The 24,711-nt window shown below is 35.9% G+C and overlaps 2 protein-coding genes across 2 annotated transcripts in view; one reads left to right on the top strand and one right to left on the bottom strand.

Annotated features, from left to right (window-relative positions):
- LOC101901586 (uncharacterized) overlaps positions 1–24,711 on the bottom strand; it is a 375,472-nt gene that overhangs the window by 215,625 nt on the left and 135,136 nt on the right. The gene's annotated exons all lie outside the window — the stretch shown is intronic.
- LOC101900965 (uncharacterized) lies at positions 12,622–22,952 on the top strand. Its single transcript, XM_005183869.4, has 16 exons — positions 12,622–13,698; positions 13,758–14,491; positions 14,551–15,256; positions 15,989–16,626; positions 16,685–16,992; positions 17,666–18,223; positions 18,288–18,445; positions 18,503–18,648; positions 18,873–19,233; positions 19,301–19,416; positions 19,475–19,644; positions 19,708–19,789; positions 19,852–20,130; positions 20,188–20,838; positions 20,898–21,134; positions 21,288–22,952. The coding sequence occupies exons 1-16, from the start codon at positions 13,437–13,439 to the stop codon at positions 22,506–22,508; spliced, it is 6,627 nt and encodes a 2,208-aa protein (XP_005183926.2). The 5' UTR covers positions 12,622–13,436; the 3' UTR covers positions 22,509–22,952.

The raw sequence follows: 24,711 nt of genomic DNA on the forward strand, positions 1-24,711 counted from the left end.
ACAATTTTACTTAAATGTGTATTATGTCTGCAAGACTTTAGGTATAGAAAATGGGCCATGTAGGTTCACGTTTTGGTATAGCCCCCATTTAAACGGTACCTCCCGATATTCGGTATTTTGATGGTTTTAGCGACATTATTCGCCGGAATTGTTTCAAATTTGGTATTTGAAGTTCGTAATGAATACTATAGTCTAAGACAGAAAATTTTCTGTGCAGGTTCACGTCTTCGTATAGCCCCCATATAACGGTACCTCCCGATATTCGGTATTACGATGATTTTAGCGTCTTTATTCGCCGGAATTGTTTCAAATTTGGTATTTGAAGTTTGGTAAGACAGAACATTTTCCCATATAACGGTTTTCATTAGAGCCGTATTTTCTGACGGAAATTTTTTAAGTTTCTTCCAAATCGTAGAGGGTATAAAAAGTTCGGCCCGGCTGAACTTAGCTGCTTTTTACTTGTTACAATTGTATTAGACAGATATCCCATGGGATTCTATTTTTCTAGCCTTGCCCTAAGCGAATTGAGATAGAAAGCTAAAATTTTGCACACACGTGTTTTTTACCGATAAGTTCGTAAATGGGCCATGTCGGTCCTCATTTGCAAATAGCCCCAATATAACGGTACCTCTCAATATTCGGCTATAGTAACTGTTCCGAACTTTATATACGAAATTGAATCAATTTCGGTGAATAACGTCGCAAAAATCATCAAAGTACTGAATATCGGGAGGAACCTTTATCTAGGGGATGTATGATATCGTGGACCTATATAGACAATTCTTCTCCAGGTGGTAATGTACCCACACGGAACTCCTTTTGTGGATTTTAAAATTTGGATGAAATTATCATATAACCGAATATCGGGGAGTACCGTTGTATGGGGCTATACGATAGGTCTACAATATCGTATAGACAATTCTCTTCTAGTGGATAAAGTACTCACAAGGAACTTCTTTTGAGAATTTCAGATAATTCTGTTAAAAAAGTGGCTAAAATCATCAAAATAACGAATATATATGTCGTGGACATATATAAACAATTCTCTTTCAGGGGTAAAGAACTCCTTGTGTAGAATTTCAGACAATTCCATTTGCTAAAACCATAAAAATACCGAATATCCGTTATATGGGGGCTATACGATATCCTGGACCAAACTCTGGTCCATCTTCGAACTTGACCTGCCTGCAGGCAAAAGACAGATTTGTGTAAAATTTTAGCTTCTTATCATAATTTGTTTTGACTGAATTCAGCAGGCGGACGGACAGTGCAAAATCGTCTTAGAATTTTACGCTGATCAATAATGTGTATTCTTTGTTGGCTCTACAATTATTATTTCGATGAGTTACAAACGGAATTTAGAACTTAATATGCCCTCCATACTATGTATGGTGGAGGGTATAAAAAATAAATGGTTTTGAATTTTCTGTCAAAATTGTTTTGGTAGAATATTTAGTTTTCATCGAGCAGTCGGTGAGGAATCATTCCATACAACACTATGACGCGAACTTTTTTACCTAACTGTTTAAGAAAATGCAATTGCATCCCTCCTTAGACTCTTCAACAAAATTCGCAAACTTCTTCGCCATCCAGGACAGACATCTTGCCAAGTAAAAGTTTTGAGTTTTTTGTTGCTATTGTAACTTGCATTCACACGAATGCAGCAGAACGCAGTCATGCCCACTCATAGCTTTCATCAAAATAATAAGAATTAACATGTGAATCACCTTTGCTGTTATTCGACCAGGAAAGGACGTGAACATCGGTTCTGGTTGTGCTCCTCACATTACTCGAGCACGCACGTCTTGACTGCTGGCCATACAAAACGAAAAAAAACCAAAAAGTACAAGACCAAAAGAAATGAAAAAAATAACTTAAATACAAAGGAGGGCTGGCTTACTTGCTCGTTTAATCAAACTAATGTTAGTTATTAAAAGGAGGCTCCCATTCAATGTGTGCTCAAGCTGATGTGCTAGGCTGTGGGGCGAAGGAGGATAGGCCTGGCAAACAGATGTAAGGAAATATAAGTAAAGAGGGTACGCTTTTGGTTTTCTTTTCTTTTTTTGCTGAACAATAAAGGACCATTGCCTTTTGGATTATGCTCCGGCATGGTCTTAGCGGGAACTTATTTACAATTGCATGCACTAGTTTGGCCATAATGTGTTACTCCTGATTCTTGTTAATAATGTATATAACTATGAACGAACGTGCAACACACAAATAACCTGGTTGTTAAAAATTAAACTCCGATTATGGCCAACTCGTCATTGGATCATATTGTACACAAATTATGGTTTACACAGATGCACAGTGGGCCTAGACATGGACCGTGAAGGGTTATCACGGTTATAAAAGTAAACTTTTTAAAGAATTTTTCAAAAATATTTGGGACCCTCCAGACGTGGATTTTTTATGAATTTTTCAAAAATATTTGAGGCCCTGCAAATGTGAATTTTTAAACAATTTTTCAAAAACATTTGAAGTCTTGCAAATTTGAATTTTTTTAAAGAATTTTTAAAAAATATTGAGGTCCTTCAAACGTGGATTTTTTAAAGAATTTTTCAAAAACATTTTAGGCCCTCCAAACGTGGATTTTTAAAAGAATCTTCAAAAACATTTGAGACCCTCCAAACGTGGTTTTTTTATTTGAGGCCCTCCAAACGTGGATTTTTTAAAGAATTTTTCAAAAATATTTGAGGCCTTCCAAACGTGGATTTTTTAAAGGATTTTTCAAAAATATTTGAGGCCATCCAAACGTGGATTTTTTAAAGAATTTTTCAAAAATATTTGAGGCCATCCAAACGTGGATTTTTTAAAGAATTTTTCAAGAATATTTGAGGCCATCCAAACGTGGATTTTTTAAAGAATTTTTCAAAAATATTTGAGGCCATCCAAACGTGGATTTTTTAAAGAATTTTTCAAAAATATTTGAGGCCATCCAAACGTGGATTTTTTAAAGAATTTTTCAAAAAATTTTGAGGCCATCCAAACGTGGATTTTTTAAAGAATTTTTCAAAAATAGTTGAGGCCCTCCAAACGTGGATTTTTTAAAGAATTTTTTAAAAATATTTGAGGCCCTCCAAACTTGGATTTTTTAAAAGAATTTTTAAAAAATATTTGAGGCCCTCCAAACTTGGATTTTTTAAAGGATTTTTCAAAAATATTTGAGGCCATCCAAACTTGGATTTTTTAAAGGATTTTTCAAAAATATTTGAGGCCATCCAAACTTGGATTTTTTCAAAAATTTTTCAAAAATATTTGAGGCCCTCCAAACGTGGATTTTTTAAAGGATTTTTCAAAAATATTTGAGGCCATCCAAACTTGGATTTTTTAAAGGATTTTTCAAAAATATTTGAGGCCCTCCAAACGTGGATTTTTTAAAGAATTTTTCAAAAATATTTTAAGCCCTGCAAACGTGGATTTTTTACGGAATATTTCAAAAATATTTGAGACCCTCCAAACGTGGATTTTTTAAAGAATTTTTCAAAAATATTTGAGGCCCTTCAAACGTGGATTTTTTAAAGAATTTTTCAAAAATATTTGAGGCCCTCCAAACGTGGATTTCTTAAAGAATATTTCAAAAATATTTGAGGCCCTCCAAACGTGGATTTTTTAAAGAATTTTTCAAAAATATTTGAGGCCCTCCAAACGTGGATTTTTTAAAGAATTTTTCAAAATATTTGAGGCCCTCCAAACGTGGATTTTTTAAAAAAAATTTTCAAAAATATTTGAGGCCCTCCAAACGTAGATTTTTTAAAGAGTTTTTCAAAAATATTTGAGGCCCTCCAAACGTGGATTTTTTAAAGAATTTTTCAAAAATATTTGAGGCCCTCCAAACGTGGATTTTTTAAAGAATTTTTCAAAAATATTTTAAGCCCTGCAAACGTGGATTTTTTAAAGAATTTTTCAAAAATATTTGAGGCCCTCCAAACGTGGATTTTTTAAAGAATTTTTCAAAAATATTTTAAGCCCTGCAAACGTGGATTTTTTAAAGAATTTTTCAAAAATATTTGAGGCCCTCCAAACGTGGATTTTTTAAAGAATTTTTCAAAAATATTTTAAGCCCTGCAAACGTGGATTTTTTAAAGAATTTTTCAAAAATATTTGAGGCCCTCCAAACGTGGATTTTTTAAAGAATTTTTCAAAAATATTTTAAGCCCTGCAAACGTGGATTTTTTAAAGAATTTTTCAAAAATATTTTAAAGACAATTTCCTCTTTGATACCCCACACTGTCCCACTGTCCACTATTCCCGCTGCAACCATTTGTCTTCCATTATTACAAAACTGCAAAAGGAACACATATTAAATAATAATCGAACATTTGTGTCTTAGAGGGATTGATTCCAGCACATATTGTAAGACATTGCCCACAAGAGATATGTACTGCCAACATACAAAGAAGTAGAGGCGGAGAAACTCTTGCATTTTGCGATTTCAATCTTAATTCACAAATAGCAGGTCACAACTTTGCAGCTCGTTTGACGGGAAATGCCTGCAAACATGTTAATACAACGACTCTCCAAAGAAGGTGAACAGACAGACCAACTGACTGCATCAGGAGATGAATACGCTCCATTCCTTTATGCGATCGTTAAACCGCATGGACGGACAGTCAGCGAGTTTTGTGTGATTATCTCTTTTACACTAAGAAACAACAACAACGAAAATAAACCGAGAGCTGCTGCAAATATGGTGCAAGTTAAGTTTAGCAGCCATCATTACTGACCATCAAACACGCACACACATACAAAAATATATCATATACATAGATATGTATATGGTGCACTCAAGTGGGAAGGACGTTCTAAATGCAAATACTCAGACATTCGGCGGTAATCCATCTCAAGACCAGACCATTTCAAAACGAAGCGATGTTGAAGCGATACGAATGTAAACACACAGCTTGTTCGCTATTCATCAGCATCGAAAGGGAGTAACCAACAAATGTAGCCTTAAAGGTTTGATCGACAGCAACAACAAAATGGTAGGTGTTTGAAAAATCTCAAGAATTTTGATAAATCGAAATCGGTGAAAATATAAATTAACAACAAAAAAAGGAACAGAAGTTCATTGTCCTTTTAAATTGGTCAGCTGTGTGTGTGTGAAAGATATAAAACATGATATTAAGTTATAATCCTGGATGTTTTAATGCCAGCTTTAATCGAGGTTTTTAACGAATATTTTTTTGGAGGGATTTTTTAAGAATATTTTTGTATTTTGAGATAAAATCGTGGACTATTTAAGAATACGTTTTGAAAAGCTAATAGGCTTTTTTAAGAATATTTTTTGAAAAGCTAATAGGAATTATAATGGCAGATTTTGAGAATATTTTTGTTGGGATATAGGAGGATATGTTTTGAAAAGCTATCAGAGTTACAATCGTGAATTTTATAACCACAACCATAGGCTACTGAGGGTATACAGGGTGAGATGAAACATCTGCAACCAACTTCAGACTGCTGTCATTTCTAAGCCACTCGTCCGACAGCTGTTAAAATTATTCCAGTGACAGCTCATGTTTAGAAGCGTACAAAAGCATTTTGGTGAGGATTTTCCAGAAAAAAAGTTGTTCCTGATGGAATTGATAGTGTGATGGCGTGATAGTGTGATTTCATTATATTTAGCTGGAAAACTACAAGTGTCTATCATTAGAGCATTTCAGCATTTAAATGTGAATAAATCTTTTGTGTCTCGTACCATCTCTCGTTACCGTGATACTGGTAGCCCGACGTCAAGGAAGTGGACGGAAGAAAACAGCAACCTCAGCAGAAATGGTTCGAAAAGTAAAGAAGCGACTTGATCGAAACCCGCGTCGCAGTGGCCGAAAAAATGGCTCGTGAGCTGAACATATCGCAATATTCCATTCGGCAAATATTGAAAAATGAGCTCAAGGTAAAATCATTGAAATTTCAAAAAGTGTAAGAACTTACATCGCAACAAAAAGAAAATTGGCTCAAAAGATCTAAAAAGTTTGCTTCGCTTGGCCGAAAGTGGTGAACTGCCGAATTTGGTTCTCTCCGATGAGAAAACATTCGTTATCCAGCAGTTTGTAAACAAACAAAATGATCGTGTTTATTTGCCAAAGAGGTCAGCTGAAAATGTGCACCACCTTCGGTTGGCCACCAGAATTCAAGCGCCGGCCATGGTGATAGTGTGGGCCGCCATAACAACCGATGGTCGCTCTCCGCTCGTATTAATCGCCGAACATTATCACGAAAATATTCTGGAGGGTGTATTAAAGCCTAAAATAAATGCCGAATATTATCGCGAAAATATTTTGGAGGATGTATTAAAGCCTTGGGCACGCAAACATTTTGGCCGCAGACCTTGGACATTCCAACAGGACTCAGCACCATCGCACTCAGCACGCGCCACCCAAGAATGGTTACAAAATGAGATTCCTAGCTTCATTTCCAGCGAACAATGGCCACCAAAATCTCCGGATACCAATCCGTTGGACTATTGTGTCTGGAGTATTTTGGAAAGCAAGATTGACACTTAAAAATACCAAAGTGTCGATCACCTCAAGCAAGCGCTTCGCCGGGAATGGGCCACACATGCCGCAGAGCAACATTCGGGCAGCGTATGACGCTTCCATTGGCCGTTTAAAGGCCATAATTCGTGCCAATTCGAACAAATCTAAACTTATTCTAAATTTGATGCTACTTCCGACATTTTGAAATCATTCAATAAAATTAAAAAAAAATGGAAAAATTATGGCGTTTGACTTTGTTGCAGTTTTTTATCTCACCCTGTATACCGGTGTTTTAGAAGGTGCCTTTAGGATTAAAGGAGTTAAAATCGTGGATTATTTAAGAATATGTTTTGAAAAACTATTAGAGATCCAATCGTGAATATTATAACCACAGCCATAGGCATGTGGTTATAAATAATATCATTTGATATGACCAAATGTGCCTAATCGAAATAACGAGTTTAGACCCTAAGTTTCTATGGACCAAATCCGTTAGGTTAACTGCGAAAATTGACAATATCGGCGAAATCTATAAAGTAATTCCCTGACAAATGGTCCAACTTTTTATAATTTCAAACTAAGTATATCCCCATGTTCTCTCAATCCGGGATCTGATTTGAATTTGAAATTTTTCGAACAACTCGTTCTGATACCTACCACAAGGTATCCTAATTCGTAATAATTATGTACATATAAAAACGATTGATGCTTTTTAACTTGTCAGGAATGCAAAGGGTAAATATGTAGCCAGATTTTTTAAAAAAGTTTACATTTGGGACTTGTAGGTCATAAAGTGCACATCCCTTCCAAATATTTTGTATTTTTTACGTCACATTTTTTGACAGATTTTTTTTAAAAAATCTGCTATCTGAACATCGGCACTTACAGACATATTTAAATAAGGGTTACTATCCAAATTACTAGACAGGCATTTCTACTTGTTTACAATTGTTTGGAAGAGCTATAATCGTGGATACTAACAATTTATTATTCGAAGTTCTGTAGACGTTCTAAAACATTGCTAAAGGACTGTCAGAGGTATAAAAATTAATTTTTATGAATATTTATGTTTAATTTCAAAGAAAACTACGCCCATGTTGCTTGAACATGGTATTCCGCTAACTAAGCTCTGTTCTAAAATGTAAACTAGACTTTCATGCGTGATAAGTAAAAAAAAATGAACCCCTTTGATGGGTGATATCATTTCTACAAGATATTAAGTAGCATCTTCTTTATTCTTACCAACTTCAATTTTCCAAACAATTATATGGTGTTATGGTAATGTCGAGGGAAGAGAGATCTCCATAATCTTAATAATAATCTTACTACGGATCTATAATTTTTGGTTTCTGGATGATTATTGTTAGAAAAATGCCCTAACGACTACATTTGTAAACGTCCCATTTCATAGATAAATTACGAAACATTTTTATTCATGGCTAATGACAGCGTTCCCTGTGCAAGGCCCTTGACTTGTTTCTATTCAAACGCATAGCTACTGTAGCGCATTGGACTCCAAAGGTAAAATGTTACAGACCTTTGTCACTCGCATTCAATAATTAACCTTTGATCTAAACAGTAATATTGCGCCACAAAACATACACCGGCTTCTGTATCTCAAAATATTTAAGCAAAAGTATTACAAGCACATCCTATCCAAAGGAAATTTTTATACGATTTAAAAATATATAGACAATAACGCAATCTATCTACTGTTTAAATTATACGAATTTTAAGGCTGTTACTTAAAAGTGGGTATGTTTTGAAAAGATTTGCTAAAAATAGCAATTACATCTGAATTCTAATCAGCTACACTCAATATTTGAAACTATATAACCAAATATCTTCTAATTTCAATAACATTTTAAAATAATATCAATTACACTTTTAAACCCCCTCATGGGGACGGCATCTATCGGCGATATATTAAAACAGCGCCATCTGTTAGGTAGTGTTATATCCATATCAATAAATATAATTGGCAACGCGTGTATAGGGCATACTCAACTGTCATGCCTTGTGAGACCTTATGACAGATATTTAAATATTTCTTGAAATCTTTTTGAAATGTTATAGTACGTTTATATATATGAGGGTTAACCCACTGGGTTTGGATTTAAATTGTCATATCCATTATTTTTACTTCAAATAAATCCTCTCAAAGTAGGTTAACCCTACAAAAAGTTCTAACGTAAACATGGCATTAAACAAAAACATTCCTGTTGGGATTAATATAAAAAATATATATAAAATCATTACTGATTTCGTAAAATAGTATCCCTTTTTTTCTTAACAGCTTTCATATCTCGCACTTTCCGAGTGAAGAAGTTCGCCCATTTCAGTAGAAAGTAAAATGTATTAAATAATAAAAAGAAAATGAGTTACTAAGAACAATTTGCGAGTGATAATGTTTATCATAAGCTCAAATGTATGGGTCCTAGTACGCATTGCAGATATGAACAAATAATTTGCAAATTATAAATTCAGGCATATTGATATATAGCAAATTCCTTTATAAAATGTTAACTAATAAGGAAATTGTTCACAATCGTAAAAGAAGAATTTTTACAAAACTAATGTACTTACCACTAGAAGAAGAAACAGCAATATGACATTCATTCTGTATGTTATTGGAAAAATAAAGCGGCTTCCGTTAAAATTAAAATTGTATCCATTGCATTTTGGAAATACAGATGCAAGTTGAATCTGTAACATAAAACAATATATGTATATTAAATTTGTATGACATAGCTACTAAACAAATCCTTACTTTGGTCTATGCACAACTGAGGCGTGATATATTTTCCTAGTTCCAAATTGGAAGATTTCTTAAGTTCTGATCTATTTGGTTTGGAAGATACTTTCATGTTCACTTTTTTATTAACACGTCTATGAATGACAAATATCCATTGCATTCGTTTGGAACACAGTGTAAAACTAAAAGCCTCAAAGGGACTTCGAAATTATTAATGACTATCTCTGTCTTAGGGTAATGTCTTTTTGTTTCGGAGTATTGTCTGATCTTCCGACGGCGCTTAAAATGTCTGCTATATCAATAACATTAAAATATATTTAACGTTGTTACATAAAATATCAAACTTACCTTGAAGTACTGTTCTATAGCTTCACAATTTGTTTTAAGGCGTCTTTTCATCTTGAAAATACTTCCAGTGTGATATGGATCAGTTATAAACATGTGGGGTTATTTTGATAGGTCCGATGTTTTTCGCCTTCAAATGAATATTTTGGTCTCAATTTAAATCCGTATTTTGGCAGAATATTTCAAGAAAAATTTAGCTTTTGTTTTCCCAGACAGTGAGCAAATCATAGTCTAATTAACGTTGCTTGTCTTTAACTTTCAAAGGGCGATCCATTATCTTTAGTATTCAGCTTGAATAAAATAGCTTTCTTGGGAATTTCCGTGAATATCTTAACTTTTGGCGCCAAAATGCTATTAACTTTTGCAAACTCCAACAAAGTTGACATATATTTTGCATGCGTGCGTATTCTTCTTCATGTGAATCTCTTCCAGATAGATTTTATTTTCCGTATAATATTCACTTGAATTTCCATACCTATGTCCTTTTTTATACAACTTTCCATCGGTGGACCACATTTTTCGCATTGCAACTTACATAAAAACACAGCTTTCTTATTATTTTTCCAATTTAATTGCAAATAAAATCATACACTGTTGCTTCTTTTTTTAATTTGACTTGACTGATGTTGTTCCTTTAAAAGCTCTCAAATAACGGAAGAGAGCGATAACAAAACAAACTGCAATTGCCCTCTATCGATTTGTATGCTTCTTCATGCATGGCATTCAATTTAATTGATAGCACCAAAGGAATTTAAATAATTTGATGAACCTTTCTCCTTTTTGACTCTTAAAATTTGTGATATTATACATTTTTGGGGGAGATCATTATTTAAAAATGACAATTTTTCCATTTCTTGCAAATTGTATAAGTTTTTGGCCCTTTTATCAAAGAAAAGAACTTTGACATTCAAAGCTGAATTGATATCATCGAAAGGTGAATGAGAGAAACACAGCTGATGAAAACAATATCCACCAAAAATAAAAAAAATTAAGAAATGTTAAAATATTAACAAAACTCTTGGACCAATGAATAGGATTATTTAATGGGAAATCCACAAATATAAAACTTAAACTACACATCCCTGTAGGAGGAAAGGAAAATGCCGATAAAAAAAATAAGATAAGGGGTTTTGAACGAAACCAAAATAATAACAAAAGGGAGAAGAAATGTCAAAACACAAATGTCAAAAAATGTCAAAACACAAAAACACAAATAATTTGCAAATTATAAATTCAGGCATATTGATATATAGCAAATTCCTTTATAAAATGTTAACTAATAAGGAAATTGTTCACAATCGTAAAAGAAGAATTTTTACAAAACTAATGTACTTACCACTAGAAGAAGAAACAGCAATATGACATTCATTCTGTATGTTATTGGAAAAATAAAGCGGCTTCCGTTAAAATTAAAATTGTATCCATTGCATTTTGGAAATACAGATGCAAGTTGAATCTGTAACATAAAACAATATATGTATATTAAATTTGTATGACATAGCTACTAAACAAATCCTTACTTTGGTCTATGCACAACTGAGGCGTGATATATTTTCCTAGTTCCAAATTGGAAGATTTCTTAAGTTCTGATCTATTTGGTTTGGAAGATACTTTCATGTTCACTTTTTTATTAACACGTCTATGAATGACAAATATCCATTGCATTCGTTTGGAACACAGTGTAAAACTAAAAGCCTCAAAGGGACTTCGAAATTATTAATGACTATCTCTGTCTTAGGGTAATGTCTTTTTGTTTCGGAGTATTGTCTGATCTTCCGACGGCGCTTAAAATGTCTGCTATATCAATAACATTAAAATATATTTAACGTTGTTACATAAAATATCAAACTTACCTTGAAGTACTGTTCTATAGCTTCACAATTTGTTTTAAGGCGTCTTTTCATCTTGAAAATACTTCCAGTGTGATATGGATCAGTTATAAACATGTGGGGTTATTTTGATAGGTCCGATGTTTTTCGCCTTCAAATGAATATTTTGGTCTCAATTTAAATCCGTATTTTGGCAGAATATTTCAAGAAAAATTTAGCTTTTGTTTTCCCAGACAGTGAGCAAATCATAGTCTAATTAACGTTGCTTGTCTTTAACTTTCAAAGGGCGATCCATTATCTTTAGTATTCAGCTTGAATAAAATAGCTTTCTTGGGAATTTCCGTGAATATCTTAACTTTTGGCGCCAAAATGCTATTAACTTTTGCAAACTCCAACAAAGTTGACATATATTTTGCATGCGTGCGTATTCTTCTTCATGTGAATCTCTTCCAGATAGATTTTATTTTCCGTATAATATTCACTTGAATTTCCATACCTATGTCCTTTTTTATACAACTTTCCATCGGTGGACCACATTTTTCGCATTGCAACTTACATAAAAACACAGCTTTCTTATTATTTTTCCAATTTAATTGCAAATAAAATCATACACTGTTGCTTCTTTTTTTAATTTGACTTGACTGATGTTGTTCCTTTAAAAGCTCTCAAATAACGGAAGAGAGCGATAACAAAACAAACTGCAATTGCCCTCTATCGATTTGTATGCTTCTTCATGCATGGCATTCAATTTAATTGATAGCACCAAAGGAATTTAAATAATTTGATGAACCTTTCTCCTTTTTGACTCTTAAAATTTGTGATATTATACATTTTTGGGGGAGATCATTATTTAAAAATGACAATTTTTCCATTTCTTGCAAATTGTATAAGTTTTTGGCCCTTTTATCAAAGAAAAGAACTTTGACATTCAAAGCTGAATTGATATCATCGAAAGGTGAATGAGAGAAACACAGCTGATGAAAACAATATCCACCAAAAATAAAAAAAATTAAGAAATGTTAAAATATTAACAAAACTCTTGGACCAATGAATAGGATTATTTAATGGGAAATCCACAAATATAAAACTTAAACTACACATCCCTGTAGGAGGAAAGGAAAATGCCGATAAAAAAAATAAGATAAGGGGTTTTGAACGAAACCAAAATAATAACAAAAGGGAGAAGAAATGTCAAAACACAAATATTAGCAAAAACCTGACATTTAAAACAGAGATTTTTTACGGAGAAAGATAGAGGCAGCAAAAGGAAGCAGCTCCCAAATATTTTAAAAACAATCATATTAAGCAAATATAATATAAACATATTGTTGTTAAGCTAAATCTCCAGCAAAAGGACATTACGCAGATAATAAATTTTTAGTGAACTGTGTGCAAAATATTGCTAGAATTGGAAAATTTTCTTTCATTAAATGATGGACAAACACACACATATATTTTGACGATATACTACAAAAGAATTACGTGAGTGCGCACACCACCAACAAGCAAACGAACGGCAAGTTGTAATTGGGCAGTAGGAAAAGAAAACTATCGTCGAAACCCTGTTCACTATTGCTTCCCATTGGCAGCGAAAAGATTATCCCAAACCCATAAAGGCAGGCTGAACGGTATTTCAGGGCAATCATAACCGAGAAAACACCGATTGCCGAAGCGAAATACATATATATGTGCTATTCCCCCCAACTTGCGATTCAACAAAAAGAATCTCATTGTAAAACAAGTGTAGCAGCAGCAGCAGCTGTAATTTAGGGGAGTTGTGTCTGGTGTAATGTTGCTGTTGTATAAGTGCATTTGTTTGTGGATGTGCTAATTTATCTTCCTCATCAAATGCAAAAGGTCTCACAGATGGCTGTCCAGTACATATAGGCCGAACTTGGGGATTAAGTACTACGACCGATCGGCCGACAACGACAAGTGGCAGCAACAGCAAAAGGTTACAACAAGAAGAACCAAAAACCGCACCCTTTGCACTTGCTACTGCCTTTAACGTAGCAGTGCAGGATAGACGTTATGACTTCGCCTCTACATCAATTGGATATATTTGAACTAAGGCCACTGATAACAAATTTCAATTGTAAATTATCAACCATTACCGAATATGATTGCCACAAACAGATGTTGTGTTTGGTCTCAGAGGACAATGACATTGTTCTGCGCTATACAAGTGAGGGTGGTCAGGAAGTCTTAAAGCTGGTTTCATGGTTTCGGCGCACCAATAGGGTCATACATGATATATGTTTTGATCCATCTGGAACATGGTTACTTGTGTTATGTAAGTTTGATAATTTCCTGAAAAAAAAACAGAAATAATTTTAGGCTTTTCTCTTGCAGGTTTCGACAACACCCTACACATTGTCCCTGCCTTGGCGGTGGTGGACAAAGCAACCTTGGAGGCAAATGCCAAAAATTCTGTTTACCCTTCCCTGTACAGCACCACACAAGTGACATCATACATAATACCATTTGTTGGACCACATGAGTGCCCCAACTCAAAGAAATGTCCCAACAAGCTAACATCAAAACGCAATTCTGGCCTTGGTTCTGCCGCCGCCTCAGCGCTTAGGAATGAGGAAAAGCCTCATACGTCAAAAGAACAACCATCAAATAATGAGGCTGGAGATGATGAAAATAATAAAAATGTAAATGTTTTGGTTGAGCAAGTGGACGGTTTGCAGCTGGAAGACAAAGCTGAAGAAGACGATTCGTTGGTAGTGGTCCAGGTAGATGGGAACATTGATGTTTTCAGTCAAGATGTACCTGCAGAAATGTTGGCCTCATCGGCCCCACAAAATCTCATGGTTGATGACAAGACCGGCAACAGTCAATTGCCAGCAATGAATATGTCCTTTATGGCCTCCAACACTTGTCCATATCCCTTGTCAGTGGTGTGGTGGCGTACATTGGAGGGTGTCAATCGGGCCGTAATCGGTTACTCAGATGGTTCAATATGTTTTGTGGGTCTTAGTCCAAATTGTCCATTTGTGGCTAGCACCTCTGTGGAAAGTGGTTCAGTGGTGAAATTGCTCATATGCCGGGATAACACCTTTGATAGTGTAATGTTATTGGTAAGTGTGGGTGTGTGTTAAAATGATGTTTACTTTATACCCGTTTTTATTTTCTTTAGATAACATCCTCGTTGAAACAACAATTCAAATTACTCTTGGAACAAAAGGCCATTGAATACACCTATCCGGGAGAAATATCTCCCACGACAACAACAACCCAAACCAAAGAAAAAGATGACTGGCAAATTGTTTTACCTCTCAAAAATACCAGCAGCAACAATAGCAGTAAAGAATCATCATGTGAACGTAACAGTCAATCCGATGAGGATGTATTTCTTCTTAAAGAGGAGACGACATCATCGGGTGCTGCAAATGTGAATGCAAAAGACATTAACCTGCCGCCTCAAATCCAACATGTAGCACAAATTAATAGCGCACGTCCGGGAGGAGAACCACCTCCACCGCCCCCACCCAAATTGACATCTTCCGGTAATGCACAAAGCATGGCTGGCCTTGAAACCAACGGAAATAATCCTCAACCTCCGCCACCACCATATTCTGTGGCCATTACCCGTCATTTGGATAATAAAGATGCCGCCATAACTACAACGGCTTCAATGGGAAGTAGCGTAGTAATCCCCAGCTCAAGTGATCGCAATAATCAATCGCAACAAATGGATAGTGAATCGGAGTTTGAGAAAAATATAAGAGGTGGTTATATACCGGCAGCCAGAGCTCGTTTGGCATCTCTCAAGTCGTTGGGATCGAAAAAGTTAAATGCCATTAAAATGCGTCTTTCCGATAAACGGCAAAAGATCGAGGAATGTAAGTATTATACATGAAGGATTCGTATAATTTACAAACTTAATTTTCGTCATAGAATTCTCTTAGTAGATCTGACCTTTGTTTTGGCTACTAATGCAGATATCTTTAGGGAGACTATTATAAGGAATTCGTAACAGGCTGTTGAAAAATCTTTAGATAAATGCAAACTAGCCTCTATAGAAGCCTGTAAGAAAACCTGATATGCTCCTGCAAAGATATCTCTATCAGTTGCCACCTTTTAGGATGAATATATATGCAGGCAACATTTAGGCAGTTTTTAGAAACTCAATTATTTCAACATCTTGAAAGAAAGCAAATCATATAACGCTGATGTAACAATTTTGTTTATTTCTGTTTTATTATTCTATATTCTTTTTTCGTGTACTTCGTGAACTATTAGATCTACGATGTATTGTGATTTTAATATACAGATTGAATACGAAGAGTGGTGAGTTTTCATTGCATTCATACTACACTTCGTTTGAGCATTGAAACTTTCCACAAAATCAAAACAAAACCAAGACAAAGCGCCACATCACAACATCGCTAAATTGCTTCCATAAGCAATAATAGATTGTTACATTAGTTGAGGAGATAAAACCAGACAACCACACACTCAAGCATAACTAGATAGTGAAAAAAGGCTTTATTTATTTTATTTATTTTTTCGTTTGCATTTGGCTAGCATTTATGTTTAAGTTGCTGTATTTATCATTTCTATATATTTTTCAGACATGCCAGACAATTCACTGGGCTCTTCGTTTGCCATTGTGGACTCACCCTCGTTGACACCAGAATTACTGGCCAATTCGGCTGGTTCCTTTTATACCATCCAAAATTTACGCAGTACATATTTGTTGAGTGCTTTGCATAGCCAGTCGAATAGCTTTACCGTACACAATATCGATATACATTTAAAGCCATTGTTTCTTTATAAAATACCACGGGATTGTGTGGATATTTTGATTAGTTCCAATATTTTATATACCATACAATATGTGGATTATTATGGAGAGGCATTGGCAACGCCACCATTGGTGGCTGGGAGTAAAACAAAACAACCACAGCCACAAGAGCAAAAGAATCAAAATACCGAAAAGGAAAATCGTGATATGGATGTTGAAAAACATGAAAAATATGCTGAAGAAATTGCTGCTGTCATGGAAGATTTAAATGATGGCGATGAAGCATCAGGCCAGCATGCTGCCGTGAAAAGGGATACTAGCCAGGAAGAAAGTGCAGCGGACACAAGTGCCGCCTCCACAACTTCAGAGCACTATAGCCAAGACAGTTTGACGCCAAGTAATTCTATAAATGCTGTTGGTGTTATAAGCAGTGCTATGGCTTCTCTGCGCAAGGGAGATGAGGATGTGAGTTAATATATATTTTTTTTAAGCAATATGAAATTGAAATTCTTTTTTCTTTTAGAAATTCAATACATTTTCCCAACTGGGCCTATTTCGCTTTGAACACGAAACTGTTTTGAGCCTCTATCAAATGGCAACTTTCCGTCCAACCACAACTACCGAAACCATATCAAAAGATGAAAAAACCAAAGTATTTGAATGCAGTGATATACGTTCGCCCATGGACTATGTTAAGTTTTATGAGACAGCTGATGTCAAGGAGGAGTTGTCACTGCGCCAAATGGAAATAATGGCGAATGAATTTCCAAAAATTAATTTCGATCCATGCTATGTTGTGACGAACAAAAATGTCTACTACATACAGCTGAAGTAAGTGAAGGGAATTATGCGAACTATTTTCTCTTAACCCCTAGGAGTAATACGTCACCGGATAGCACATACCTAATTTAGATCTACCGATCAAATTGAAAACGAATCCTAAGTTTAGGAGCAGAGATAGACAGCCCGGTCTGCCGGCTAGACAGCAATTCTAGAGACAGAAATATAATAACAAATTTTGAGCAAGAAAATTCATATTGAGTTTCCAATACAAAGTCACTACTATGGGTGAATACAATATGCTGATCTAACACCCGAATAGTGTCCAATTTGTTCATTTTTTGTCCAGATCTTCTGGAATTTATGAGAAGACCCTCTGGCCTTCAATAGAAGACCTTCTTGTCTTCTATGATATGACCTTCAATGGGGAGAACCTTCTGGTCTTCTATGAGAAGGACATTTGCTCATTTGTGAGTAGACCTTCTAGTCTTCTATGAGTAGACATTCTGGTCTTCTATGAGTAGACCTTCTGGTCTTCTATGAGTAGACCTTCTAGTCTTCTATGAGTAGACCTTCTGGTCTTCCAAGAAAACATTCTTCTCGTCTTCTGCGAGTCTACCCAATTTTCTTCTTTGATCACTCCAGCCCCTAACCAACAATTGCAATCAATTTTATTTTATTTCAAAAATTCTCATTCCATCTTTTATTTATTTTTATTCTACAGAAAAGAACCTTTTGCCACATTTTTGGAATGTGCTTTGGCCGGTGAGTGGACACAGTGTCGTGATTTCTGCAACACCTTCGATTTGACCTACGAGGCTTGTATTGAATTCGCCGGTGATTATCTGTTGCGTCGTAAAAAAGTAACACAGGCATTGCTCACCTATAATACGGCACGCATAAAACCCATTCGAACTGCCCTCAAACTGGCAATGTTTGGACAAACCAATGCCTTGATGCATCTGTGTGCCATGGCTCTGAAATTGACACATGTGCTCAAATCGAAATATTTTTGTCATCCCATAATAAAAACACTGATGCCCGACATTACATACCGTCATTCGGAAAATGTCGAACCCATCCTACCGCCTACACCATCACAATATGCGGCTGAGGGTGTGCGGGTAAATGAAGGTCTGGCGTGTAGTGACTACATTTACGGTGTTGATGAGCCCATGAGTCAATTACAAATGTCAGCCTCATCCCAATTTCATTTGGCTAATTTGTTGCTCATCACCCTGGCTGAGAAGGCGGTCAACGATAAGAACTATATACCATTGTGGTATGTATGAGATGACATCAACACCTATGATAGTCACTCATTTGTGCATATTTTTTGTTTTTAGGAATTTCCTGGTAACCAATGGCAAATATCATACAAACATGACCAGTATTGTTTTGTGTCAAAGTGGTCTGTTTTCGGCAGCTTTATTATTGGCCAAAGTCCGGGGTGTTTGCATTGATACATTTTTGGCTTTGAACAGTGTTGTTGGCCAGGAATTTGGTAAGTAAGCAATATTTGTATGTGAATAATTTTATTATTTTCAATTTCCAATTATAGGTTGGTATTCGGAGGTCAATGTTTGTCTGTACAATTTGAGTGAGATCATGTTCACGGAAACCATTACTTATTTGCCTAATGTGGCTATCGATTATTTTACCTTCATACAAGATAAGCTGCAAAACATAAGGCCAAGTGTTTTAAGGGTAAGTTTAGCAACGAATTTCATATGCCTGCCAAATGAAAATACTTGTAGAAAACTTCTAGGTGAAAATGACTACCTGAAGAATTTCCATTACGTTATATCAAAATTTTCAATAATTTTAAGATTTTTTGAAATCCGTCCTTAACTAGAAGGAATTCTAAACGTTTTTCAATTTTTATTCTGAAAATAACTTTTAATCCAATTACTTTCTGTTTAAAATTGCAGCGCCTGGAACAACAACTCAATCCATTTTCACCCACCATGCGGCCCATTGTTTCACACACCTCATCCATTTCAAATTCAAACGACAATAATACATATTTACTGGAATTTTGTAAAAATCTCATAGAAACCTATTTAGCTGTACTCATACATTTGGAATCTCAACGTTCCAAGACGGATCGCGTTTTGAATGCTTTAAATAACTTCCGTTTAACATATGAAGACAATCAATTTGCCATCGAAGCGACACGTTTTAAACCAATATCGGCCGGATGTGCCCATTGTGCCTGTGTTGTGGATGGTGTTGCCTACTTTTGGGGCACTAATGGTGTGCCTTGCAACTATAGCGTAAGCAAGTCATCGGGTAAGCGGGGGAAAATTTGGAAAATAATAAATTTGTTTGAGAGATCATTTCTGTCTTTATTCACTAGACTCTCCTGAACCTCCATATGCTGTGAAAAGTATGGATTTGCTTTCCCAATTAAATTTGCATGTCCATGCTGTCAAATGCGGAAGGCAGCATACGCTGATTCTAACCAATAATGGGGTAAGTTTTTTAAGGCAACATTTACTTGTTTTCCTTCTAATTTAGATATTCTTTACAGCTCTACTCCTTGGGCAATAATAATCTATGCCAATTGGGTATTGGAAAACACATGCAAATGACTTTACAACCCATGCTGGTAAAAGCTTTCGATGGCAAGAATATAACTATTTTAGAAGCAGGACAATATCATAATGCTGTGGTAGCTGATGGTATGCTATATACCTGGGGGTAAGTATTTGAATTTGATTTCTAAATTTAAGATGTAATAAAAATTTAATAATTTCTAAACAGTTGGGGTGTTTATGGTCAACTAGGTCATGGTGATACTGAAAATGCAGCTGAACCCAAATTGGTTTCATTTTTCAAATATAAGGTAGATTAGAGATAAAAATATTATAATAACATAATCTCTACATTAATTATTTATTTTTCTAGAAAATATTGCAAGTCTCATTGGGACATGCTCATACATTGGTGCTATGTGAGGGTCCAAGAGATCGTAACACTACCGAACTTTATGTTTTTGGTTCAAACAATTTCGGTCAATTAGGTTTGGCAACCACAAAACCGGATGGGGAACAACAAGGCACAGCCGCTGCATCAAGTGATGATGGCATTAATTATAGTGGTCAGGTGAAGTATGTGTTGCCGCAGAGACTGGAAATTCCTGGCGCAGCTAGAATAAGACTGATTCATACGAAATTTTTCACTAATGTAAGTAGGGATGTCCCGGCTTTATTTTATGGAATGGAATTAAAATAATTTTTTCAGTTGGTTGTTGATGAAAACGAGCACATGTATACCTGGGGCTCCTCACCCCAGGCACTGCGTCTGGCCAATCAAATAAAACGTCGAGCAAATGCCAAACAGAAAAATGAAGAGGCCCAACGTCGTGAGATGAGCAAACGTTTTGAGGCAACTCTAAGTGAAAATGTGGCGGTGACAACGGTAGAAGCCGATATAAATGTGACGCCAGTGCCCACCGTTGATGCCCCATTGGTGGCAGCAACTGCCACAACGCCAAGTGTAACCTTAACTTCGCCAATTTCGGAAAAGCCCCTTGTAAGCAGTGATGCCGATATTAGCATAGTAAAAGATAAAATCCCACTTATTAGTGGGGACGATGAAATTGTCATTGATAACACGCCGGTTATACCAGCAGCAGCAGCAGCAGCAGCAGCGTCATCGACTACTGTTGTAGATGCTCCTGTTGCCGATATAAATATACAATTGATAGAGGATGAAATTGTGGCTGATATACCGGTTGTCAAGACCACACACAGTAATGCTCAGGAAAAAGCCGAAATCCAAAGTGAGGCAACCGTTGTGCCACCAACTGCTGCCATAATTGATGTGGATCCTTGCGAGCATATGACTCCGCATCTGGTGGACACTTCCGAGGTGGCAGGACAAATTTTGCAGGTAGGAGCGTTTTGTATTTTTCTTTAAGATCAATTAATAATTTGGCTTTATTTTCTTAGGTTTCAAGTGGCCTATTCCACTTTGCCTTGATCTCTTCTTCATGTACCCTCTATACATGGGGTAAAAATTTGGAACATCAATTGGGTACCGAGGATAAGGAACGACGTGCTGTAAGCAAACCCTCACCCATTGATAGTATTGATCGTCCCATGTATGTGGATTGTGGAGCCGATTTTACTCTAGTCATGACAACAGATTTTGTTGTCAAAGCATTTGGCGGTAATTCGAATGGACAGGTGGGTAATCGTTTTAAAAGGAATTTATTTAATTACATGTCCTTTAGGACAAGAAACTCCTCACACGCACAACGAAGATTTACACAATTAATTTTGAAATCTAAAATTTAGTTTATTATTCAAATTTCTTCCCCTTTTCTATTATCCTTCTAGTGTGGTCGTGATTTGGGTGCATGTATAGACAATAAAATGAAACAACGGGTAGTGTGTTTGCCCACCACCAAGCGTCTAATGCGCTTCGAAAGCCAGTGTGTTGAAGTTCCCGTAGAAATTAACTTACCACGTCCTCGCATTCGATTGGATTATGAGCCAGTTCGATATCTAAAGACAATACCACGCTACAAATGCTACTTCCTGCAAGAGGCTGAAATTGATTTTGAGCAATGCTATGACATGGCATCGAGTTCAGCCAATCAAATAACCGGACAGGAATCGGATGATATGATCTCTTCACTGGAAAATATTAGTCAAAATGAAATCTCTTCGCTGCAGGCATCACCCAATATGCCCCTACTGGCCAATGATCAACTTTTGGATCCAAATCAATTAACAGCTAATAGTTCGTATGAATGTTCGCCGGATGAGCAAAGTTATTGTAGGCTACCAAATGCCTGCAATATGTCGACTAGTGTCACAGACAATGGCAACAGTCTTGGTGGTTTAGTGAATCCTAAAACTCAAAATCCCTTGGAAAATCAGGCATTGAAAAATAACAATAACTCAGAAGATAGTGAGGAGCTTCAGCAGTTGTGTCATTATATCCATTATTGTTTGTACATCTTCCATGGCCTTTATAATCCCGAAAAAGTCAGAGAATTTTCCAAAGATCGCCTAGAATATCGCATACGTACTCTAATGTTAAATTTCAAATATGTTGATGCCTTTGAACTATGTTTGCGTAGCGTACACAATGCCAGTTGTGCCCTTAAAATCTTCGAATATTTCTCCAAGGATACCGGTTACGTGCCACTGCGCAGAGCTGACCTTAGATTTCTGATATACTATCTGATGCAACATTTTATGGAACGCAATTATGACTTGACGCTGTGTGAGAATTTCTTTTTGGCCGATTTAGATTATTATCTGCTGGAATTGGCCTATGTATTGTATTTCAATAATAACAATACTGAGTTGGAGCAAAATCTCAATGAGAAATTTAAGAATCTCATTGCACGCAGCGAAGATGTCGGTAATAATCAACAGCAAAATATTCAACATCATTTGCAGCAACAACAGACAATGGCTGGGGCACCAGAAGCCGATGTACATCTTGCCACACATAAACTTCAGGATACCGATGTGATATTTGAGTTATTAAGTGTGAAATTCAAAACTATTATTTGCCAGCGCCTTTTAAAGTTTTGCAATACATAATCAAGCAGACGGTCAGACGAAGTATGTGTGGGGGGACGATGACGACGACGAGACACACCTATTATCATTATTCTATTGTTTTTTAAGATAAAGCCCAAATTGATCTTTTTTTTGCAGCAGTCCTAAAAAATGGGACACTCAATTTTTACAAATATCGTATTGTTCTTAAATTATTTTAGTTCAAACAGAAGTTTTAATTGAAATTGTTTTTATGATTTTTTTCTGTTCGTGTTTGTCTCTATTATAATTTGTAGTTTCATTCTTTTTTAATAACTGTATATTTATTTTAACTATTCATCTTTCTTCTTAAACAAAACAACCTACCATATTTTTTATCCACAACACACACACATCCTTATATAAACATATTAATTTATTATTGTTATTTTGTTGTAGTTTTTCTTTTTTAAATTCATATATATGTACCCAATATTTTATGTGAAATTAAGAGTGTTTATTAATTTGACATTTTAAAAAGAAATTGTGAATTTTTATTGTTACAATTTTGGGAAATTTAAAAATACTTCCCCTTAACGTTGTCTTCTTTAGGAAACGGGAATTTTAAAAGCAATGAGAATCTGTTTTGAATTTAAATCCCTGAGTTTTATAAAACAGCAGGAGGGGTATGAGTGTGTGTGTAAAAACTGACAATTCGTGCCATCCCATGAGTTATGGGGTTTCGTTTCTGGGCATGGCCCTGGGCAGAGGGGCATGGCGCTGGCTAAGCAAATTGATTTTGTACAGTGAGTAAGGATGCACCCACCAGAATAAGGGGAGATTTATGCGTGAGTTATTTTAACCGGCAATTTAATGCCGATTACGATCTCTTTGCAGCCGAGGAGGAACCTCAGCAATTTAAAATGGAAACACAACAGGGTACCTCCTCATGGCATCTATCGACCATCAACATGAGATAGCGAATATCTTACCAATACGACAGCATAAAAAATGCTAAATAATGTAGCTGCGTGGTTGTTAAAAACAGAGACATCCCAATCAACATCTGGTGGATAAGCAACCTCCGCCCAGGCATGCAAGGTCGTACAAGCTAAGGAGCGAGAGCTGCCCGAAAAAACCCGAGTAGTTTTGTCACAATTAAGAGTCGGATTCGTGTAGCTGTCTAAATTCGAATAGAGCCCGGATTGACAGCAGTGCGCAGACACACTACACCTCTTTTGCTCTAACATACGGAGTTAGATGAGGGAGGGATCCATATTGAATTTGAAATTAGAAGCAAAATTAGGTCGAAAATAATCTGATCGAACTCAGCAGTAGCTACAACAAGATGAAATACAAAGATTCAGGGGAAATATTTATAACCTACAACACTATGTTAGGGTAAGATTAGGTTAAAGGATGAGCTGTTGCTTAAATGTTCATCGTAAAATTCAGAGAAAAAGAGAACAAGAAAGAGAGGAATATAAAAACAAAAAATAGATAGAAATGATAGAAGTGATTTGTGATCCTCGAAGAGATTAGGCCACTTTAGTCTTCTGGCTAACGGAATATTAACTGCTGACTCAGTTTCGGAGAATGAAGAAAAGTCGTGCAGAATTTGCTTCCCCATAAGACTACCGAACAGAGTTGGACAGTGGAAAATAAGTGCTTTAACGTCTCAATTTTCTCTGCACCTGCAGTAAACGGTGTCGTCATCGCCCCATTTAGAAGTCATGGCCCTTATATTACAAAATTTTAGGCCTAATTACGCATTGCAACCCCTTCCATTTCGCCAGTTTTATAGAAATCTCCCAGAATAATGCTTATCACTCGGAAAAAGTGACACAAGGCTGGCTTCACCATCCACGACTTACCAATTAATCTGCGGATTCATTGTCAGAGATGTTGCAGAGGCCTGGAAAAGGTTAATAGACGACATAACTTTTTCTAGAGAATTCCTGTAATCCAAAACTACCATGGATTTAATGGTACATAAAACTATCAACACATATAGCTTGAATGAGCTCCTATAGAGCTCTTGTATGAGTAGAGTGCGATTAGGCCGCTTTTCGCACGTTCCTCGATATTCCTTCTCTAATTTAGTCTTTGGTTGAGGACAGTACCGAGATATTTAGCTTCCGAAGAAAAGCCCAACGTAACTTCATCATCCAGCATACGAGAAATATTGGTCTTAGATCCACAATGTTATGTATAGACCTCCCTATCCCGCAGAGCTGAATCAATTTAGGTATGTGTCTGTGCGTCC

The sequence above is a fragment of the Musca domestica genome, unplaced genomic scaffold (assembly GCF_030504385.1).
Source record: "Musca domestica strain aabys unplaced genomic scaffold, Musca_domestica.polishedcontigs.V.1.1 1, whole genome shotgun sequence".
Classification (NCBI taxonomy): Eukaryota; Metazoa; Arthropoda; class Insecta; order Diptera; family Muscidae; genus Musca; species Musca domestica.

Excerpts from the sequence above, each read along its gene's own strand:
- LOC101900965 (XM_005183869.4), top strand. The coding sequence starts at position 13,437 with ATGACTTCGCCTCTACATCAATTGGATATATTTGAACTAAGGCCACTG. Across the intron at positions 18,446-18,502 it reads TGTTGTTGGCCAGGAATTTG|GTTGGTATTCGGAGGTCAAT; the intron begins GTAAGTAAGCAA and ends TTCCAATTATAG. Across the intron at positions 20,839-20,897 it reads TGGCAGGACAAATTTTGCAG|GTTTCAAGTGGCCTATTCCA; the intron begins GTAGGAGCGTTT and ends TTATTTTCTTAG.